This window comes from Fukomys damarensis, unplaced genomic scaffold, assembly GCF_012274545.1.
Source record: "Fukomys damarensis isolate Sample0158 unplaced genomic scaffold, DMR_v1.0_HiC HiC_scaffold_15, whole genome shotgun sequence".
Lineage (NCBI taxonomy): Eukaryota > Metazoa > Chordata > Mammalia > Rodentia > Bathyergidae > Fukomys > Fukomys damarensis.
Window position 1 is genome coordinate 42,948,578 of NW_022900927.1, and position 22,311 is coordinate 42,970,888.

Sequence of the window (22,311 nt, forward strand, 5' to 3'; positions counted from 1 at the left end):
AAAAAAAAAAAAAAAAAAAAAAAAAAAAAAAGACTAGAAACTGAGAGTTAAGTTGCTGATAATATATATATGCATACATACATGTACAAACACAGACTGACTCTAGAAGGAAGAAAATCAGATCTAATGAAGTCTACGATACAGTTCCAACTTTAATGAAGATACTGAAATCCTACAAATTTCTTTTTCCCAAAAGGCTTGCAAGTGGAAAATGTTCACATAGGAAAGACTTGAGACATTAAACAGACTAACAAAGAGGCTCATTCACTTGTTAGACATTACTGAGACTAATAAAGAGTTCTAAAAGTTAAAAAAGATCAGCTTGTACAGGTGTATGAAGAATGACATATTAGATAAGATTATGTAAGTCATTTGCTTAAAAACATGTATTTTTTATATTCCTAGACCTCTGGTTATCTTTTAGAAACTATGAAGGATCCTTTAAACACCACGAGATATAAGTATTAATAGTTCCAACTTTGAATGAAGAAATTATTTGTATAGTTTAAAAAAAAAAGACAATCAAAAGTTTCAGTCTGGTTGAACCATGTGTGTAGTACTTTAATTATTCAAGAAGGCCCACCATTAGTGTATTCAGACCATAATACTTTATTATTGTGTCTTAAAATATTATTCCTTTCAAAATAACATACCAAATAAAGATTTTAAAAGTGCTACATATTGTTTCAATGAGGCACATAAGCCAATTAGATAATCATTATCATTTAACATCAGAAGTAAAATTCATGAAGCAGATTTCACCAATAGTACAAGGGAAAAAAAACCAACAGTAATGAAAACTTACTTTTTATTAAGTGTTTATTTCTTACATGCCAAGCATATTAAAAGTGAATCCATATGAAGTTGACTATTCCACAACAAAAACCCAGGCCACAGGAATGACCAAAGCTGTCCATATAATACTAATGAGTTCAATAAATTATCCAGGTGTTTTTCCACAATATTTGCATTATCTGATTGAGCTGATTTTTCAACAAAACAGTATTTTACCTCTCCTATGGTCTTGCTGATGTAATAGCTACTTCTTAAATTTAGAAAAACAAAACCCATGGAAGTAAAAACTCCACATAACATAGCCAAACGTTCACCAGAAAGAAAAAAGTTCACCAAAATGTAACATACACCTTATTAGGTATCCAGAGGGGGAAACAAAACATAGGTATTTAAATCAATGTCCATCAAGTAATCATCATTAACATGGTATTACTACCAGAGAAACTGTCAGTACATAAACTTCAGATTAGAGGAGGCTTAAATACCAACAAAACAACACAAAAACCAGTAATTAATAATGTATACAGGAATACTAATTTGAAACACATACAGAAATCATGAACAGCTTAGTGCATCTAACATACACTGAATTCTTTTTACTTCACTACTGCTATAAATTCCTTAATAATGTCCTTTTCCTAATGCATAATTATTTTTAAAATATGGTGTTTCCTAAAAAACATCATTCCTCCCTTCCATTGTTCAGTAAATGTTGCAGCAAACTAAACAGTACCTATTAATTAGATCTAAAATACTTTGGCTGGATAATCAATTAAAAAAAAGTACTTTTGAGAGAATTATTCAAAGTAGGCAGGCTAATGACTACTGCTACATTTTGTATTACTGATACCCTGCTAAATAAAAGCTCTGGTTCATGTCCATTTATTCAAGACTTCTGTAATACCTATAACAGTATATCCACATGATTAATAAATATTTGTTGAAATAAGGTATGAAAATTTAATATAACCCCCATATACACAGTCACATACATATAATTATATGGGGATAAGGGTATGAATTTAATATCCTATGAGATTTAGATAAGAAAAATAGAAAACAATATGGGCTCAGGTTTTCTTACATAAGGTTCAAGTTTTTAAACTGAGCATTAACCCACCCTTACACATCAAAAGAAACTGAACAGTATAGGAAGGAGGTGCCTTTCTATGTTATGTGGGTAAGTTTAATGGAAGAAAATACTAGTTCTGAGATAAGTAACTTAAGATTCATCATCAATGGGATGTCCTCCATAAGCATAGTTCTAATGCAAAAGAAGTCAAGCTTTATTGTTGCATATATTAGGATTGGTACACATATAATATGAAAATATTTAACATTAGTTTCAACTTACGAAAGTTCTGATTCTTGAATGCCAATCTCTCTCATTTAATGTATTTCTTCTAATGAAAGTCTGTTGTGTTTGGTTCCGCATAAGAAGACAAATGAAAGAATGAAAATATATGCCTCACTCTTGGAAAAATTTAACAAAAACATGAATAACTGCCAATACTACATGCAACTTACTAGTCACTAATTCACAATTATAAAACTTAACTAAGAAAAATGACTACCATTGTACATGTGAAGATTATTTAGCGCATCAGATCATTTATCAGGTCCAAGGTCTTTACTGTTTTGTCTTATGGGATTGAGCATATGGATGGTTCTATTACACTGATTCACACTGCTTTAAAAAATTAAAAGTGGACTCAAATTTTTACATATTAATTTCTAATTATAAAAATCCATATTACTCCAGAAAACACAAACCACATATAACTGAGGTAGGTTTTTCATGTTAAAAATATATTGCTTCTACCATAATTTTAAAAATTTAAATTTATGAAGGAAGAAAAACTGTTTCATGTACCTGCTTGATACTTTTCTGCATTTTAAACTACTTCAATATTGTGACAGTACTAATCTAACATGATTTGGTATATTCCTCAGATTACTTAAAAATACACATCCCAAATATGTTCTCTTCCTTTCTAATAACTATATTACAACAGATTAACAATACTAGAAAAAATGAAATAAAGAATACTACAGTAATTTTCAATATAATCCATATCAGAATGGGGAGGCAAGTCATGTTCATTGTAAACATAATTTTAAATGTCATGAATACAACTGTGGATGTGTTTTATTATGTCACAAATTCCCTTGAGATATAAGAACAGCATTTCTTAATAGGATTAAATGTCACAAACACTTGTACTTTACTGGAAATATCTAAATTTTCTAGGGTGTTATCTTTTAAAAATCTATTTTCAATAAACTTTAAGGGGAAATTATAGCAGATGATACTTCATTTTTCAATAGTGAAAAAAAATCTGTATGTAAAAGAAAAAAATCTGCATGTTTTAAGGAGGTGTGGGAGACTGATATAAATGCTTTCCTTAAATTGTCAAGCTCCTGTATTTGCTATTAATATCACTGTATTAAAAAGCAAAATCACTACTGGAAATATTCTCAATAAATCAAAGAAAGGGAAAGAATTATAAAACAACTCAGTCTTTACAAGTGTTCATAACAGACATAATTTTTAAAAGTAAAACATTCTTTTATCTACATATGAATTAAACAGGAAATTCAAAGTAATTCTTTTACTGAAAAAATACACTAATATATTTTAAGATTGGAGGTTGACAGCATTTTCAAACATACAAAGGGTAAAGGAGGAAGCAAGTAATAGGACATTTCTGCCAAATATACACAAGGATGACTAAAATGAGATGAATCCCTTACAGCCAAGGTGATGAGCCTGGCATAGACCTCGCTTTGTGGGCAGCAGTTCACTGTTACTGTTCTGGGTAAAGTCTCAGAGAGGAAAGCCCATATGCAGTAATTCTGTAATCTAATACTAAGCATTTTGTGAGATACAGAAAAACTGCTCCAGAGATGAGGTTAATTATTAAACTAAAGGGGGAAAATGGAGTAGCTAAAATTGTCAATTCTAGGACCTTCATGAGAAAATACAAGAGTAAAGATACAAAACTAGCTGATTCCAAAACTAAATTATATGATTGGAATTAAACTTTAAAAATGATGATCTTTAAAAATTCTTGTGTCTAGGTTCCCAATTAACCTATTCAGCAGCTATTGCCAGGGATTCAAGTTCCTCAAATGATTCTGATGACCTGCCAGTTTTGAAACTTCTGAGGTGGTGAATGCAGAGATTTCTAGAATTTAATATCTGATATCAGCACCACTCCATATTTTCCCTTGCTTGTCTTATCTTACATATTTTTCTGACAGTGAATGAATGAATGAGCTTTGCAAGTAAAGATAAGAGTCAGGAGGGTACTAAAAATGGATTTTACTATGGTCTGGCCATTCCCACACACTGACCCACACATTTATATCACTATTGCTAAGATTTACTACCAGGCAGATATTTCTTAATTTAATATCAAGGGAGGGGTTGGGTTCCTATTCAACAGGAAAATGTAATATGAAACAACCCTAAGTACTAAGGATATTTAATAGAAGAGGACACTTTAATAATTCTTCAAAAATCATTTTTTTTAAAGGTTCAGTGTTAGAAGAAATCCCTTAAAATTGGGATACGGGGATATTCGGATATTCTCTCATATGAGAACAACTGTGTCACAGTGTTTCTCCAATTTAGAAATTAGGCAATGTTATCTCAGTACTACTTTTGCTTACATACTGCTTTGTTAATATATACATATAAATGTTTAAAGTGTGAGTAAATATTTTGGTTCAGATTTTAATGCATATGATCACATAAAGATGGATTTTTTTCTTACTCACTGAAATTGTACTACTTTCAAGGCCTAAAGAATAAAATTTAAATATTTCATATCTGCTAATAAATTTTAGAAAAATAAAAAGGTAGTACCTACATAAGCAATTATACATTAAAATTACAAAATTTTTGTTATTTTTTATTTTTTGTACTGGGGATTAAACTCTGGACCTTGCGCTTGTGGGACAGGCGGCAGAACCACTGAGCTAAATCCCCAGCATGTATGTATGTTCTGCAAAAGTTAGAGTAATTAAAAAATTTTTCAGTATTCAAACACAACAGTAAATTTTCATTTACTATAGCACAATTCAAGTATTTGCTTAAATTTATACTTAGCCAGCTAGAACATGCTATTAAGTAACTTTTTATAATAGCTTTCCTTTAAAAGATTACTGTGGTACAAAATAGTACGATTATTATTACTATAAATCACTTAGAATAAGTGGAAAGAACAAATGACAGTAGACACAGACCTTTATGAGTAAGTCTTCAAATACATAAGTTGCACACATCAGTAATAAGGCATTTGTAGGTATTCCACCAAAGTATTTAAATTCATGTAAACAAAGACTATGGATATTCTTTTAGGGAGAAAAATGCATTAACACAGATAAAATATACTCAAACAGTTGTGACTTTAAACCATATATTATTCAAACATCACACAAAACCAAAGAGGCATTACCTATCATTTTAATAACTAAAATTTGTTATTTGTGAAATAAAAAGATGAAACTTTCTCAAATAATGAAAAACAAATATTTTGAAAATAAACACCATCCTTTTCCTATAAATAAATATACAGTTATTTTAATGTACTGCAGCATAGGAAATTATCCTAGCAATAACCATAACACTCAATCAGTAGTTTTAATTTTTTTTTTTCCACACTGGGTCTTCAATCTTCTACCTTGTCAGTTGCCCAACAACTTTCAAAAGAGTTTTATTTTCCTGCTTTAGCTGTTCATTTTCATCTTCTATGTCATCTAGGTCCTTAAAGAGAGGAAAAAAGGAAAATAGTCTCAAGGAGATAAAAGACTTTAAAAAAACACACATTCAAAAGAAAACTCACTTACTTAATTTTGAAATGAGTATAAGTTCTGGAAATAACTTTAGATGGAGTATATTCCACCTAAAGTGAACAGCCATTATTTGACTCTTTGTTATCACAAGCATATAGGACAATTCTTGTCTGATCTTTCAGCTTTTCAAGAAAAGCTAGAAACCATAATTTGAAAATTGTGAATCTTTCCATTTTTCTCAAAAGAATACATCTGGGGATGAGACTGAGAAGATGAAAGAACTGAGTCATATACAAAAGGGTATCTATGATACACAGAACTGATGTAGTTAAAAGTATATGTTAAGCTTCTTCATAGTATTTTGAGGAAAACATTTTAAAGCTAAAAAAATAAAAACTGGAAGTCATTAAAGCTTGCATTCATTCTCCAGCTCTAAAATATAAATTAGCTCTATTTTCCCTGTATTAATTCTAGCCTCAAATATGTAACTATACAGTTAATACTAAAACAATCCACTGTAAGTTTTATTTTCATTTATTTATTTTTTGGTACCGGGGATCAAACTTGGGTCCTCGTACTTGCAAAGCAGGCGGTAGAACCAGTGAGCCAAATTCCCAGACTCACTATAAGTTTTAATTACAAGAGACAGTATTTCAAGGCAGACTATGTACTAATTCTTACAAAAGCAGATATTTACAGGTTTATCCTTGTAGTTCACAATACTAAAACTTGAGACAATCAATTTGAATCACAAATGTGCTGTAAGCTAAAAGCAATCTGATAAATTTAGTATACTACCTCAAGACAATTATGCAAATGATTTACAAGTTCATAAAAACTCAGAATTTGCATTTACAAACTAAATTAATGATGTTAGGAATTAATCTGCTGAAACAACAACTATAAAAAGAGGGGATTTCCTGAAATTACAACTGAGATTTATCTAAAGTTTAAAATTAAGTGATAAAATACAATCATGGATCATTACTAGAAGGGATTTTATTATTCTGTTTAGTTCTCATAATAAAAATACATTACGGATAAAATTTATTGCAGAATTTCTTAAAATGAATTCCAACACAAATAGAGGAACCTGTGTTGAACTAGTATTAAAGGCCGTTGGTGGGTGGGTGTGTGTGTGTGTGTGTGTGTGTGTATTAAACCCAGGACCTGCACAATGAGCTAGCCCCAACCCTTTGAACCCTTTTGATTATTTTTATCTTGGGTCTTGCTAAGATGGGGCTCAAATTTGTGGTTCTCCTGCCTCAGTCTCCCAGACTGCTAGTGTCAGAGGCTTATGCTAATTCCTGACTTATCTTAAATCTTGATTGGAATAGGTCTGCATATAAAGAAGTCTTTTTATCTTTTCTTCTTTCAAGTTTAAAGGTAAGCTTTGATTGGGGGGAATTTGCTTATTTTATCACTGAAGCAAATTTATTTCTTCCTTTCACTTTATGTAACGCCCTCTAAAAAGCAAAATTATGGGATCTTTCCTCATTACCATTACCTATGACCTGTGTTTTAAGCAGCAAATAAATTCTGGGGCTAAAAACAAAAATAAAAAAAGCTACACAGAAAAGAATCATAGAGAGCTTAGGACCTAGACCTTAAGTTGAAAATGCACTGAGTACAATAGAAGGAAAAAAAAAAGTGGTAAAAACATATAAAAAATAACGAGTTCCTTTGAGTGACAAAGTACCAATTCTTCACTGATGCAATTTTGTGTCCATCCCCTTACACTTCCAGATTCTCAATAAATTCATTCAGCAGCCCACCTTCAAATGAGTAAAATTGTATTTTAAACTGATCACTGCCTCTAAGAAATGAATTTACAGAATGAAATAGTTCTCACCACAACTCTCACTAACAATGAAAAATGCAATTAAATAATTTTTTCATATTGTGTTTTCATCCAATTGCCTCCAAAAAGGAAGCTTCAGAACTGAAATAAGTGAAATACTTACTCTGCTCAACAAATCAATTTCTTCTTTGAGTTTTCCAATGATTTCCTCTTTATCTTGCATCAGTCTCACAAGTCTTAGGTTTTCTTGTCTTTCTCTTACAACTTCCTGATAAATATAATTAAAAGGCATTACTTGGGAAGTAATTGGTTGTTTATAATCTTCTTACATGGTATACATTTATAGTTAAAAATGACAAATTTCAAACATTGCTAAAGTACCTAATATAATTGGCAAAGGTCCTTTAATCTGTATTTGACATTGAAAGCATCACTGCCAGAATGAAGACTTTATATAATTTTTTAAATAACAAAATTTAAAATATAAGTTAGAAAGGAAAAGGCAAATTTTAAGATTTTCATTTTCCTTTCCTTTAAAAAGACGTCTCGCACAGGCAAAGTAAAGCACACACCTGTGGTCCCGGCTATTGGGGGAGCACGAGGCAGCAATATCACCTGAGGCTGGCCTAGGTGACATAGCAGACTTTGTCTCAGGAGAAACAAACAAACAAATAAACAAAGCATACAAACTGTCTTAGACATTATGAAGATTTCTAATGAATGTCTTAAGACAACACTTGATAAAAAAAAGGCATACCAGTAATGAATTAGAGAATGAGGGAAACACAAGAGCTATAAAATATATTCCTGCAAAGAGATTCTACAACCTACCTCATTTGTATCACCATTATAAGTTATAAACTAGGTTTTTTTTTTTAAAACAGTGAGTAATATCTTTAGAAGAAATTTGAAAATTCACTAAAAGTATAAAGTTTAAGAGCTAGGGATGTAATTCAGTGGTTTTACTGAAGATAGGTAAATTAATTAGGTATCTTGTAGGCAGTTAGATAGGGCCAGCCCGAAAGAAGCCCATGTGGAAGACAATGGAGCCAATATGCAGGACAATCCAGACACATCCACTGAAGGCCAGCATTTAAAAGAAGAGAAAGTACCACACCAACACAGGATGAAGAGCAGTGACTGAGATTTTAAATAGGTATCAATCACCAGGGTGGGGGACCAAGATCTTCCAAGGAAGACCCCTGACCCACTCCGTATCACAGAAAAATCCTTGGTCGTTCATTGTATGCTTGCTATGTGATTTGTTTCCACATGGATTCTCATTTAATCAAAATTAATTAAGCGACTATACTTGTAATTTTATTGGTTGATCATAGTTTTGTCCACTTTGTGATTTCTCATTGGATCAGTATTACCTGAGACTGTGCTTGTAATCTTACTAGTGGACTATAGCTTTGTCCTACCTTGAACCCGCCTCACCTCATGGCTTTGTCCCATAAAACACCTTTGAGAAGTTGGGTGAACTGGCAACCCATTTTCCAGTCTCCCTTCTGTTTCTCTTGGACAGAAGCTTATCTTTCTCTCAATAAATTTTTCCTACTCTCAACCTCCATTGTTCCTAGCATTCATTCTTGATTTTAGAGAACACAAACTCACGTTATGGATATCTAGCAGGTTTGGAAGTTACATCTATCCCCCTGTATCATTTTCAATGGAAAACTCTAAAGAGAAAAACAGTAGTCCTTAATTTTATTTCTGACTCTGTCAGTTAACTGAAAAATGATAAAAGGAGAAACTAAAATAGATCAGTTATAAAGAATGAGAAATTAGATTCATTCATAGTAAAATGGATACATATTGGAGGATATACTCCTAAGTGAAATAAATAAGTCACACATGTGTAAATACGGAATAGTTTCTCTGGTGTGAATAAACTGTAATAGTACATAAAATCCTAATGAGATAAATGACAATGTGAAATAGGAAGAAAAGGGCTAAAGGTGTAGGGAAAGTGTGAAGGGTAGGGGAAAGGTAATAAGGGAAAAGAAAAAATAGGAGAAAATGAAAAAAATGGAAATAAAGTGTTTGTAAAAGGGGAAGATGGGGGGGGTAAAGGGAGGGCAGGGGCAAGGGGAAAAAATGAGAACCAAGACCTGTCATGTAAAGGTACAAGATGCCAATAATGAATGTAACTGTACTGTATACCTAAAATGTACCAATAAACTGAATGAGGAAAAATAAACAAACAAACAAACAAATAAATAAAATAGATCAGTTACTGATATTTGAACTTTTTTTTCCCCCAAGTAATCCAACACAGGCTGGGATTGTAGCTCAACATTTTAGTATTTGCCTAGCATTCACAAGGCTCTGGGTTTGACCTTCAGCACTGCAACAATCCCCCCACTGTCACTCCTTCCAAAGGCAACAGTATTCTTTAAACAGAAAAAAGAAATGTTAGAGAGAGAGAGAGAGAGAGAGAGAGAGAGAGAGAGAGACAGAGAACTGAAAAGGCCTAGGCCAGGACTTGGCTTCTTTCCTACTAGCCCTCAGAAAAAGCTGTGAGCTACTAGCAATTCAATCCTAGCTCTTCTGAAACTACAGAAGCCAAAAACTCCCTTGAAAACCATTTGTGTGTTGTCTACAATTTTCAGTTTATACTCATAAAATAATGGTTCCAAGGAGAAATGACTGTTAAAGCTTAGGTGTGACCTAAAAATAATCACAATGTAAAAAATAAATGATTTTGAAATTAACCTCTACTTAAAACAAACTATATACCACAGGGAATAATTTCAACTTGATAAAACGAAACATTCTTAACAAAGTAATTGAGTGCCATTATCAATTTTAGAAGCTAAGTATCTATGGAATAAACTTGAGAATAATATTCATTTTGTTAGCAATACTTCTAAACAAGTTTACACTTAAATAAAATTGTTTCAACACCAAATGTAGACCTAAGAGAATCAATGGAAAGTCTATTAATAAAAAATAAAATAAACACACACTAGCATATATTGCCAGCTCAGCTTTCTGAACACTTCAAGGAGAAAAGACCATTCCATATAGAGATAACATTTAACAGAACAGGAATATCCATTAAATATTAAGGAATACAAAATTTTGCTCCATTCCTAAAGTTTTAAACATCACCAAAACTGGACAGAAAAAAATATTAAGTTAATGAGAAAATATTTAGTCACTATGTATCTATAAACTAAAAATACGAGTGATTAAAAGCTGCTATTTGACTAAAACTGAAATACCAATTAATACCACTGTTGCATTTGAGCCCTCTTTTTTTCCTTTTATATGCAATATTCCTCCCCTACCAATATTTATTTTTACTCAGCTATTATTAAACTGAAAAAAAGAATTCTTATATATTCATTTTATCATCTTAAGTACTTTATAATCATACCTTTTCAAGATCTTCGATTTTCTTTTCCAATGTGTTACTTGGGACTAGATTACTTGCAATATTTGTATCTCTGTTGTATCTACTAAACCCACTTCTTTCTGTCCGGGGATACCGATTTGAGACATCATCTTCAGAGGCAGTTGTTGTGCTACAGGAATAAAGATACATATTTTATAAAAATTCTAGTACTCTACAAGAAAAATACCAAGAATATTTTTGATTCAGCCTAAATAAACAATTAGCATTTCTGAAAGACATATAGTTATAAAAGATGACCTATTTACAATTGTACCAGGTGGCGTTCTGGGTATTGAAGGTGTTAACAGCAAACACAAGACACTGCCCTCCAAAGAGCTTTCAGTTTAACAGAAATGCAACCAACTGTAATACGGCAATATAATCAGTACAATCAGACCAGTGTAGAGTACTGTAAGAATTATGACAGAGATCTCCTAGACCAGTGATGGCAAATATCTTAGAGCTTTCAATGATAACATGGCCCACTGTGTGCCACAGGTTCACCACCACAGTCCTAAATGATCTACGGAAGAATCACTTGACCTTCCTTTTCCTTTTAAAAATCTTTCATGGACTAATGCTTTTCTAAAACAAAATTTCAAAAATGAACTTCTGAAAAATAAAAGTTAAAAGAACATACCAGATTTAATTCAAAATATTTAGTCAGATTCAAACCATAAAATAATAAATAGGGTGGGAAAAAAGAATGACAGAAAGTTACATAGAGAACATCTAAATTCTTCTATAAAACAGCATTCAGGTTTCTTGCTTTCTTTTCTAGCCTCTTATCTGTCTTATCTAGCCTCTTACCTATCTTTATGTTTCACAGTCACACTAGACTTTTCTGTTTCTTAAATGGGCTACGTAGCCTGCTTCAAATATTTGCACATTCTTATTTCTCCTTTAAGTTGAAGTTTTAAACACTACAGCATACAGCTACTCAAAGGGGAATATGTGAACTATTTATTATTAATCTATGATAAGGTAAGTAAAACACTAGAGAGTAATCATTTAGAAACCTGAACTGCATTTTGACATTGTCATCATTACCTCCAACGAATGACTGGTAGATTTTTCTGTGAACAGGATGGATGGATTCAGGTACTATGCTAATTATGCCCAATAAGATTATGTTGTAACATACGATATTTTCGTTAGTCAATTATAACTCAGAAATGTGTAAGAGTTGAAGAAAATCAAAAATATTTATGAGACTTAAAATGTTGTGTTAATGTTAATCAGATTTATTTTTGTTCCATAAATAACTTAAAGAAATCTATAATAATAAATAAAATTTTTAAAGTTATTTTTATTCAAGTTTCTGAATTTGTATTACCTAGATACTGGAAGTAAAATTTAGTTTTTAAATCTAATTTTATTGATGAAAAAGTAAGCTTTATCAGTCATTTTTGAGAAGGTATGATAATACTCTTTCTGAATGTGACAGTAGTACTACATTAAATGCCAATGAAAATTTCAGAGATACAGACCAAGAGTTTGTATTAGTGTTTTGAAGAAGTATTATCAGGATATTCACTTTTTAAAATTTTTATCCAAACTGCAGATATCTTGCTTTTTCAAATTTGTCTTTAAAGTGAAGGTATTTGGTGGCCTGCCTTGCAAAGACTCCAGTTTAACCCCCGGTACCAAAATAAATAAATAAATTTTTAAAATAAAATAAATAAATAAAGTGAAGGTAGCTCAGTGGTAGGTAGAGTGCTTAATTAGCACTCTAATTAGCAAGGCCCTAGGTTCAATCCCTCATACTACCTCACCACAGCCCGGCAAAGTTGTCTTTTGGTCCTTCATTGTCAGCCAGCTGTAATATTTTATCTAGCAAAAGTATAGTGAAAAAAGTAGATTCCCAATTTATGAATTTCCTACCCATAGTTTTTTTGTTACAAAAGTAAAATTTAAGAGTCCTCTCAAATTTTTTAAAGTAACAGATTGTAATTTTTTGAAATGTACAATACCAAGATCACAATCCACTTTACTATTATTGCTGTAGTATAGAACCTGTCACCACAAGCTATAGAAACTTTCCCTCAAATTTTCTAACGTATTTCGTCCTTTGATCTTATCTGCCATTAAAACACACCTGACATTCTGTCCTTGCATAGAAGGATAAGATCATTAGATGGGAAAGAGGAAAAGGCAAGGGGAAAGAGGTAATTTGAGTCCAATAAGTCCAACTCACATACTTAAAAAGCTGAGAACTGAACTGGTTTCTTATCTGGAATTTTTCCTTTGAAAACCAATGTATAACTCAGCATCTAACAGTTGATCAGCTCAAATGACCAGATAAATTCCCAAGCTAATATTTACTTTTTAAGAAAACTCAAATTTAATGCAATAATGTTTATTCACACTTTCAGTGAACACTAAGAACTACTAAATACAGGGGAGACAGAAAAAAAGAGTATCATGTTCTATCTGGGTTTCTGGCGTTAGCAAGAATAAATGTGGATAAACTACAGAAATCCATCAAGTTTTACAAATTTACTTCTGAAAAATACTAATTTTAATATACTTCTGAGATATCTAAAAGTAGATGTTTGATGCTTACTGGTTTTGCAGCTAAAAATGATTCAGGATTCAGGGATATCAGACTATGTATAAGTAGACTGAGGAAGTCACTAGAATGAATTAAATTTCTAGCACAAATACAAAAAGAGAATAAAGATAAATAGATGAGTAATGTCAAATACATAACAAACACATACAGCAAAGAAGAACTAGAAAGAATGGGAAGAAAAGCAAGACAGTAAAATAGCAATAAACTCAGATGCCATATAGAAAAACACCAGAATCATCTGAAAGAACTCTTTTGCATTTCAAAAAGTCCAATTTTCTGTATAATCCACAAGGTAGGCTGAAACTGTAATACAGACAACTACCAACCAATACTCTCAGAAATATGACTGCCCTTTAAAGTATTGTTTTTGCTTAATAAACAAGTTTAAAAGAGTATTTGGAAAGAGGATGGAGGAAGATCCAAGATGTTTGATGCTCGATGCTCATCTACTTCAACAAGAAAAATTAAGGCAACAAATGAATGCCTACATTTCAAGGGAAGTGCCTGAGGGAGAACATTAGAACTCAGCAAGGCAGGGGCAAGAATTCTAGAAGGGCCATAGACCTGGGGATGGCAGCACAAAGAAAGAAACAAAACATGCTACAATTGTGACACCCACAGCCTAGGTCAGGGGTAGCTCTCCAATGCCAGGAAATAGCAGGCTGATATTATTGTAAAGGACTAGTAGTTGTTAACTACAGAAAAGTTCTATAGTCCTCAGTGTCTTTAAATAAAATCTGGAGAACTATTGGGGGAAGTGTCTATGACTGATTTGCTTCAGAAAAGGGAATCACATTGATCTCCTCTCCCAATTCCCAGAGTCAGCAACATTATCCTTCAAATAGGAAGTAAAGCTTTTCCCAAATAAAAGCTGAGGCAATTATCACCACTTGACCAGCCTTACAAGAAATAATGAAGTGAAAGAACCATAACTATCATAATGAAAATATGTGAAATAAATTAATTGATAAAACACAGGAATGAAAAAGGGAAAAAATAAAAGTTTATAACTACAGAAAAAACATCATACTACAATATAAACAATAAGAGGCAGGAAAAAACAAAGATTAAAATAATCAGAAAACAACTAAAACAACGGCAGGATCAAGTTTTTACTTACTAACTGTAAAATGCAGATTAAAATCCCCAACCAAAAGACAACAGACTATACAAATGGATTAAAAAAAAAACTAGATGACTCTGTTATGGTTTATATCTGGAGGTCTCCTCACGCTTGAGGAGGTGACTGAATCATAAGAGCTTACTATTACCAATGGATTAGTCCACCGATGAATTTATAGCTAAATGTTATTTGGGGGGGGGGTAAAGCCTGGCTGGTGAAAGTGCGTCATTGGGAGTATGGCCCAGAAGGGTCTATGTCCCTTCCTCTTCTCTTCATCCCTCAGCTCCACATCCTGCCTACCATGACATGAGCTCTTTCTCCTCTGCCAACCTCCCTGAAACTTCTACAAACTATGAGTCAAAATAAATGTTTACTCCTTTAAGTGGTGGTGTTGGATATTATTTCTGTGATGAGAAAGTAATTAAAATAGACACATACAGACTGAAATTAAACAAATGGAAAAAGATATTCCATGCAAACAGAAACCCAAACCAAGGACTAGCTGTACTTAATCAGCTAAAATAGACTTTAAGTCAAAATCTCTGAAAAGAAACAAAGGAAGACATTATATAATGACAAAGGATAAAGAAGATAGAATAAGTATGTATGCATCCAATACTGCATCACTAAAATATATAAAGGAAATACTAGTGGATAAAAAAAAAATGAATATAATAGCTGAGGACACTAACACCACACTTTTAACAATGGACAAATCATCCAAACAGAAAATCAATTAATAAGCATTAAACGTAGTGTGTACTACAGAACAAATAAACTTGATAAGCAACTATGGAAAGTTTTATGCAAACAGTGCAGAATATATGACCAAAAGATACAATCAAAATTTAAATTTTAAAAAATGTATTAGAGGAAAAACACATTGCTATTAATCCCCTGCAAAATACCCACCGCCTTTGCTTTCAAAGCAATGATGGGCTTTCAATTTAGCCCATCATTCTTGCCACTTTCTGAAGCAGTTCTAGAAGTTTTCTTTCATGTCTTTACAAAGTGTATCAAAATTATGGTGAATGCTGATGCTGACTGCCATTCAACCAAAAGATAGGCTCATAAAAACATTATGGTTGGGCCAGGGATTTAGCTCAGTGGCACAATTCCTGCCTGGCAAGCACAAGGTCCTGAGTTCAATCCCCAATACAAAACAAAACAAGACATTATGGTGTCCTCATCAACCAGATCTGGCATCTTACAACTTCTAACTCTTCCCCAAGTCAAAATAACCATGAAAGAGAAACATTTTTAATTAATTCAGGACATCAAGGCAGCCATGACAGTGGTGAACAAAAAACTTTCCCAAAAGAGAACTTCCAGAACTGTTCTGAAAGTGGGAAGAATGATAGGACAAATGTGCTCAAAGTGGGAGGGGAGTATTCTGAGGAACAATAATGGCAGTAATTTTGCTGTAATAAGTGTTTCAAAAGTTTAAGCACCCACAAAATATCTCAAGGCCTCCAAATACCAAAATCTCCTACCAGAATTTTTCTATCCTGAATTTTTTAAGCAAAATTTGGAAAATGTGAAAGCATATTTAAATTTTATACATTCTCAGAAAAGTGACTTATTAAGATCCTTCATTTGGGCCTCATAATAATTTTGAATGTGATATCAAACAACTTACTTATGAGAATATTTTTCAGATACCTTTGGCCTTCATTACAAAGTTATTTCTCCCTGTTGGTACATTTAGTTACCTCATTTTGCTATTTGTTTCAGATTACAAAAGCTCACAGGGGTGTCTGTTGGAATGTGGTGAGTGAGTTCCTCAAATCATATTCCACTGTATCATTTAACATATAGTTTTAAATGTATGTGTTATAAATATCTGTAACCAAATCATTTGAAGGCTTGATAAATTTAACAGTTTGTACATTTTTAATGAAAGTTACTAGTAATATTTTACTAAGTAGTGCAATGAACTTTCATTTTTAATCCCTGTGCCTAATTTTGGAGAGGGCTGTTGGTAATAAATGTATACATACACTTAAAAAAAAGTTTAAGCAATTAATGTATACAGTATTCTCATCAGTGTGTGGAACACTCTCCAGAACAGATCATGTTAGTGCACAAAACAAATCTCAATAAATATTTTTAAAAATTGAAATCACATTATATAGTTTCTGACCACAATGGATAAAAATAAAAATAAACAAGACCAATGGAAACTATAAAAATGCATTGAAATTGAACAACCAATGGTCATTGAAGACAAAAAAAAAGAAGAAAAAACTTTATAGAATACAGCAAAAAGTAGTACTAAAAGGGAAGTTTATCCCCAAAAAATGCCTACATCAAAAAAAGGGAAGACTGCACCTAATAACATTCAAGAATCTATATCCACCAAAAGCAGATTATACTGAATACAAATCAATAAAGTAATCCCATTCACAGCAGATACAAAAAAAAATCTAGCATTTATTTAGCCAAAGAAATGAAAGATCTCCACAATAAAAAGTACAAAACATTGATGAAATGGAAGCAGACACAAAAAAATGGAAATACACTCCACGTTCTTAGATAATAATATTGTTAAAATGTCTATCCCACCTCTATACATCACTATATCAAAAATCAACTCAGAGTGGCCAGGCTGGTGGCACATACCTGTAATCTCATCTACTTAGGAGGCTGAGGCAAGAGTATTGCAAGTTCAAGCCCAGCATGGGCAAACTAGTGAGACTCAATTTCAAAATGAAATTAAATGTATGTAAATCAGGGGCCAGAGCACTTGCATAGCATGTGTGAGCCCCTTTTTACCAAACTGATCTTACAGAAAGACAGAGAGTGATCAATAGAGACTAGGAAGAGAAGGAAAAGGGCATGCAGAAGTTAAGATAATATGTACCAAAAAATACTTAAATAGAAGGAAATATAGTAGTCTATACCATAGTAATTATTATGTACAATTTATATTCCACATTTTAAAATACTTGGAAAAATGTCCAAAGGTTCCAAAAATATAAAAATGGTAAATGTTTGAGAAAGAAATGCTAACTGCCTGATCTGACCATTACACATTGTATACACGTACTGAATCATCACACTGTACCATCAATATTGTCAATTATACATTTTATAATATAATAAACAGTATTTTTTTAAGTTTAACCTACCAAGTTTTTAAAATCAATCCCTGTAGGCTTATAAATACATACAATACCATTATGCAAGTTTAAAAGCAAGAAATAATTACTTCTTAGTAACAAAATCAGCGTTTTGTCTCCAGTACATATTAGGTTTGAAAGAAACACAATAACAATTATGAAACACCATGTTATTTGACTTTACTGCCAAATTTTGCTGTTTCTCACAAAAACAAAAAATTTAGGCCAGTGGCACACAAGTGGAAATTATTCAAAGTAAAAGACTGTTCCATTAACTCATAAAAACAAAAAATTTAACCCACTTGTTAAGGTCAGTTACAGACAATGGAAAATACTCTGAATAAAAGATTTTTTCATTAACTTCAAAAGTTTATGATGTTCTACTTAAGAATGTTAACACAAATCTCTCAGAAGATCCAAAAAGAATCCTCCATATGCTCTTTGCTACAAAGATATTAACTATAATATTCGGAAAAGGGAAAATAATAATCATTATTACCAAAGATAAATATCACTCTTTACTGGAAATTTTCCTCTTCTAAGAATTGTCATCGCCTCTGTGGAAATGTTGTGCTGAGAAGAACGACACTATTATTCTAAAATTATTATGAGAATAAGACTGGTAGCATTAAAAGATTATGGATAGAGAGACATTTAAGGTAGACATTTAAAAGTTTAGCAATTAGAGGAAATACAAGACTCAAGGGTAAAATCCTACCTTTAAAATGGCAAACAAAAATTCAAAAGTATTTGAATATATCATAAAAATACTAAAACAAAAACAGTAAATACAAAATTGGCCTTCATATTTAGCATCTGTCACTACCCTATTCTCTCCCATCACCACTCCCACTTCTCAAAACAGCGCCTTGCTCTTTGTAGTTTCTTGCTTTTCTTCCTTTAAATACAAACTCATATATACCAACAACTAAAAATCAAAATCAACTCTTTGGTTCTTTAGGAAAACTGTAACATATATTCACCATGGAAAAGGAAAAATATACATGAGTATTATCAATGATCCCATCAACCCAGAGATTACTACTGTTGACATTTTACAATATATTAAAATCTTTTACCTTTCTGAAACACAGGTCCCTTTAAAAATCTGATGAAAGATATTTTCTTGTAGAAAAATAAGCACATTCTTTTACCCAGAATTTTTAGCAGCTTATGACACCAAGTCTCAAGTTACAAATATATATACAGATAGACTTTCTTTCATATGATACTTCATTGTAATATGCTATCCTACTCTCTCCCTATTTATCATAGTTAACTTCACTATGTAATTAGTATTTTTATACCACCATTTTTTTTTGGTTTTTTTGGTTTTTTGAGACAGGGTCTCACTATGTAGTGAGACTGACCTGGAACTCACTATGCAGCTCAGGCTGGTCTCGAACTCACAGCAATCCACCTGCCTCAGCCTCCCGAGTGCTGGGATTACAGGCGTGCGCCACCACACCCGGCCTATACCACCATTTTAATGACTTTATTGTAACATTATATCTATATCTGTATCTATCTATCTAGCTACCTATCTATGTATATAAAATGCTGTAGCTTATAACTTAATCGCTAAAAATTTAAGGTGTTCCACTGAGACACCACACATGCTCATTTCTGTTGTATTAAATATTAAATATATTTACTAAATACTTTTAATTACATTTATACAACATATTGTAGCATATATTTTAATATAATATATAATAATGTCAAATTCAATATATTTAACAATATAATTCACTATATTTAGTAGCTACTTCATTAAATATACTTGGTTGCTCAAGTTTTATCACTTGAAAGCTAGTCAAAACAAATTCAGAAAATGTTTTTGCAAATGTACTTCATAATATTCAATAAAAATAGCTAAAATCATACACTCCTCATTATTATCTTAACATGACTCTCTCAGCCAAGTATCTTACACTTCAGAATGGATATTGTAGACATACAATATCCAGTTTGGTTTTGGGGGGGATTTTCAACAAAACACTGTAAAAAATGTTTGTGTATTAAAAATAAATTTTGCATAAAGGTATACATACATTTAATAGCACAGTATATATTATGCATTTACATATATTTCATATTACCCCCAAAGTGTGAGCAACCCAAGTGCTCAAAAACTGATGACTAAATAAAATGCAGTATATTCATGCACACTATGACATGGATAAATCATAAACATATTATACTAAGTGAAAGCAACATACACAAAAGGTCACAAATTATGATTTAATTTACATGAAATATCTACTCTAAACAAATTTACAAAGACAGAAAACATTACTGGTTGCTAGGAGGTGGTAAACAAGAATAATGATTAATAGCCATGAGCTTTCCTTTCAGGGGAGAAAAACAAAGTCTGAAACTAGATAGTGGTAATGGTTATATAACATTATGAATATAGTGTACTAATAACTATTGAATTGAATACCTTTAAAAAGTGAATTACAGTATTTAAATTCCTTCTCAATAAAGCTGCTTGAAAACAGTAAATGAGGAACAGTATGTTCAGTTTTAATTTTCAAAGAAATATAATATACAATGCACTTAAAAGTAAAGTGATAGGGCTTAATATAGCTCTACGATAGAGTGTTTGCTTAGCATGTGGAATGGCCTAAGTTTAATCTCTAAGCACAGCAAAAAAAGTAAAAGTAAAAAAGCCAAATATTATTACAGAAGTTTCTCTTTCATAATTATGCAAATGTTTTAGAACTTTTCAAATTTCAAGACCATAATTAGGAACAAAAGTTATTTTCCCATAACACATCGTACGTGGAACAAAATAAATAGTTTGGTAGAATGAAATCCAGGGCCAGATTTGTTGTATGTAGAAGTTACTCCTCCCTATGAAACAAATTTTTTTAGAACCTACATTAAACAGAAAAAAAGCCTAGTTATCAGTACATTCTAGTTATCTGGCGTCTAAATAAAATAAATCAAACTTCTACATTGCTACATAGCTGTAGCAACCAGATTAGTATTACCATGAGGTAAAGCAATAGCTGACAAAACTTGCCAATTAATATCTGTTTAATCTCACACAAATCATTAAACTTTATTGTGCTTCAGTTTTCTCACTTGTAAAACAGGAATAATAAAAGCATTTCCCTCTTAGGGCTATAAAGAAATCAGCTAATTAATGTATATGGAGAGCACTTATAAAAATACCTATATATAGCAAATATTATATAAATCTTATTTGCAAAATAGAAAAGTCCACAAATCCACCAGGGAAGAATCAGCCTACAAAATGTAAAAACATACCGATGAACTTAAATTACCACTTTGTGACTTTCACATCCTTCTGAAAAATTCACTATCCAAAAGTTATAGCTTTGTATGCCTGACAAAATCTGTTATCACATGCTAACACAGAAAGAAGTAAAATAACTTGAAATTGAATAATTTCTTTAAAAAGAGTCACATATAGCCCAGAAAGACTCTCTCTTCAACTATTGGGATATACATCTGGTGTTATTCAGTGTAACTTTTTTTCATTTTTATAGAATCTAGATGATTTTTCTGATTTGATCCCTGAACAATAACCACGGAAGTTTCTTGCTATCCATTTTTCTCAGAACAGAAGTGCAGACAAAAAATACTGAGTTTTAAAATAGTTACAAAGTTCCATTTCAGAAAAAGTTATACCTGTGTTGCAACATTTCTAAGTAAGTAATTCACTTTTCTTAATTCTCTATGAAATAACATGAAAATCAAGCGAGAACTAACATTCAATACTTCTCTATTAGTTCAAAAACAACAGAGTTGCAGGGCATGGATGAACACACCTATAATCCTTGCACTCTGGGAATCTAGAGTGCAAGTTTGAGCTCTGCTTGTGCAATCCACTGATCAATTATAGATGAATGTGCTGTTAGTAAGTGGGGCCTGGGCAGAACAGGTGGGTCACTAGGGGCATCACCTGGAAAAGTGTGTCCTTATCTCTGGCTCCTTCGTCTCTCTCTGCCACCTGGCTACCATGGTATCCTCTACTATGCCCTTTCCACCTTGAAACCAACCAACTACACCCTCTGAAACTTTTAAATCTCTCTTCAAATTGCAGGTGTCAGTATCTTGTTTCATAGACAGAAAAGTGACTAATACAGACACAATGCTCAAAAACTTCATCAGTGGCATACTGAAAGAACCTAATAAAAATGGTTAGTAATGTTTTATATGTTAAATGATTATGACCTATGTAAACATGACATTTTATCTAGAAAAATAAGTGGTTTCCTCGTGGAAATTGGCATCAAAAGGGTTATACCTTGTGAGTTACTGTAAAGTTCAAAGAGGATTATCTAAAATCATATTGAAACTCATTACACTACATATGGAAGGCAGGCTATGTCTCATATAGAGCTAGCTAGTATATGTTTATAGTTTACACCTGAGTGTATTTTATGTTTCCTTACATAGCTTGTTTAAGCTGGGTACATTTTTCTACTGTTATCTTGTGTTCATTGTGAGCAAATGAAAAGATAAATGTGAAATCTGAGTTAAGGTCCAACTGCTCACTAATAAATCACACCTGCATCAAAAATTTCCAAGATCAGCCTAGGCAATTTACTGAGACACTGTCTCAAAATTACGAGGAGGAAGAGGGAGAGGGGAGAACAAGGTGGAAGGGGAAAAGGGAGAGGGAGGAGAGAGGGGGGAGGGGAAGGAGAGAGGAAA

General features: G+C 32.1%; 1 protein-coding gene across 1 annotated transcript in view; it reads right to left on the bottom strand.

Annotated features, from left to right (window-relative positions):
• Positions 1-5,356: 5,356 nt before the first annotated feature.
• Positions 5,357-22,311, bottom strand: part of Pawr (pro-apoptotic WT1 regulator) — a 122,638-nt gene continuing 105,683 nt past the window's right edge. Inside the window, exons 6-8 of the mRNA XM_010639595.2 lie at positions 10,782-10,929; positions 7,560-7,664; positions 5,357-5,566 (exon numbers count right to left, since the gene is read on the bottom strand). Coding sequence (XP_010637897.1) covers positions 5,480-5,566; positions 7,560-7,664; positions 10,782-10,929 — 340 coding nt within the window. The 3' untranslated portion in view covers positions 5,357-5,479. The remainder of the gene's footprint in view (positions 5,567-7,559; positions 7,665-10,781; positions 10,930-22,311) is intronic.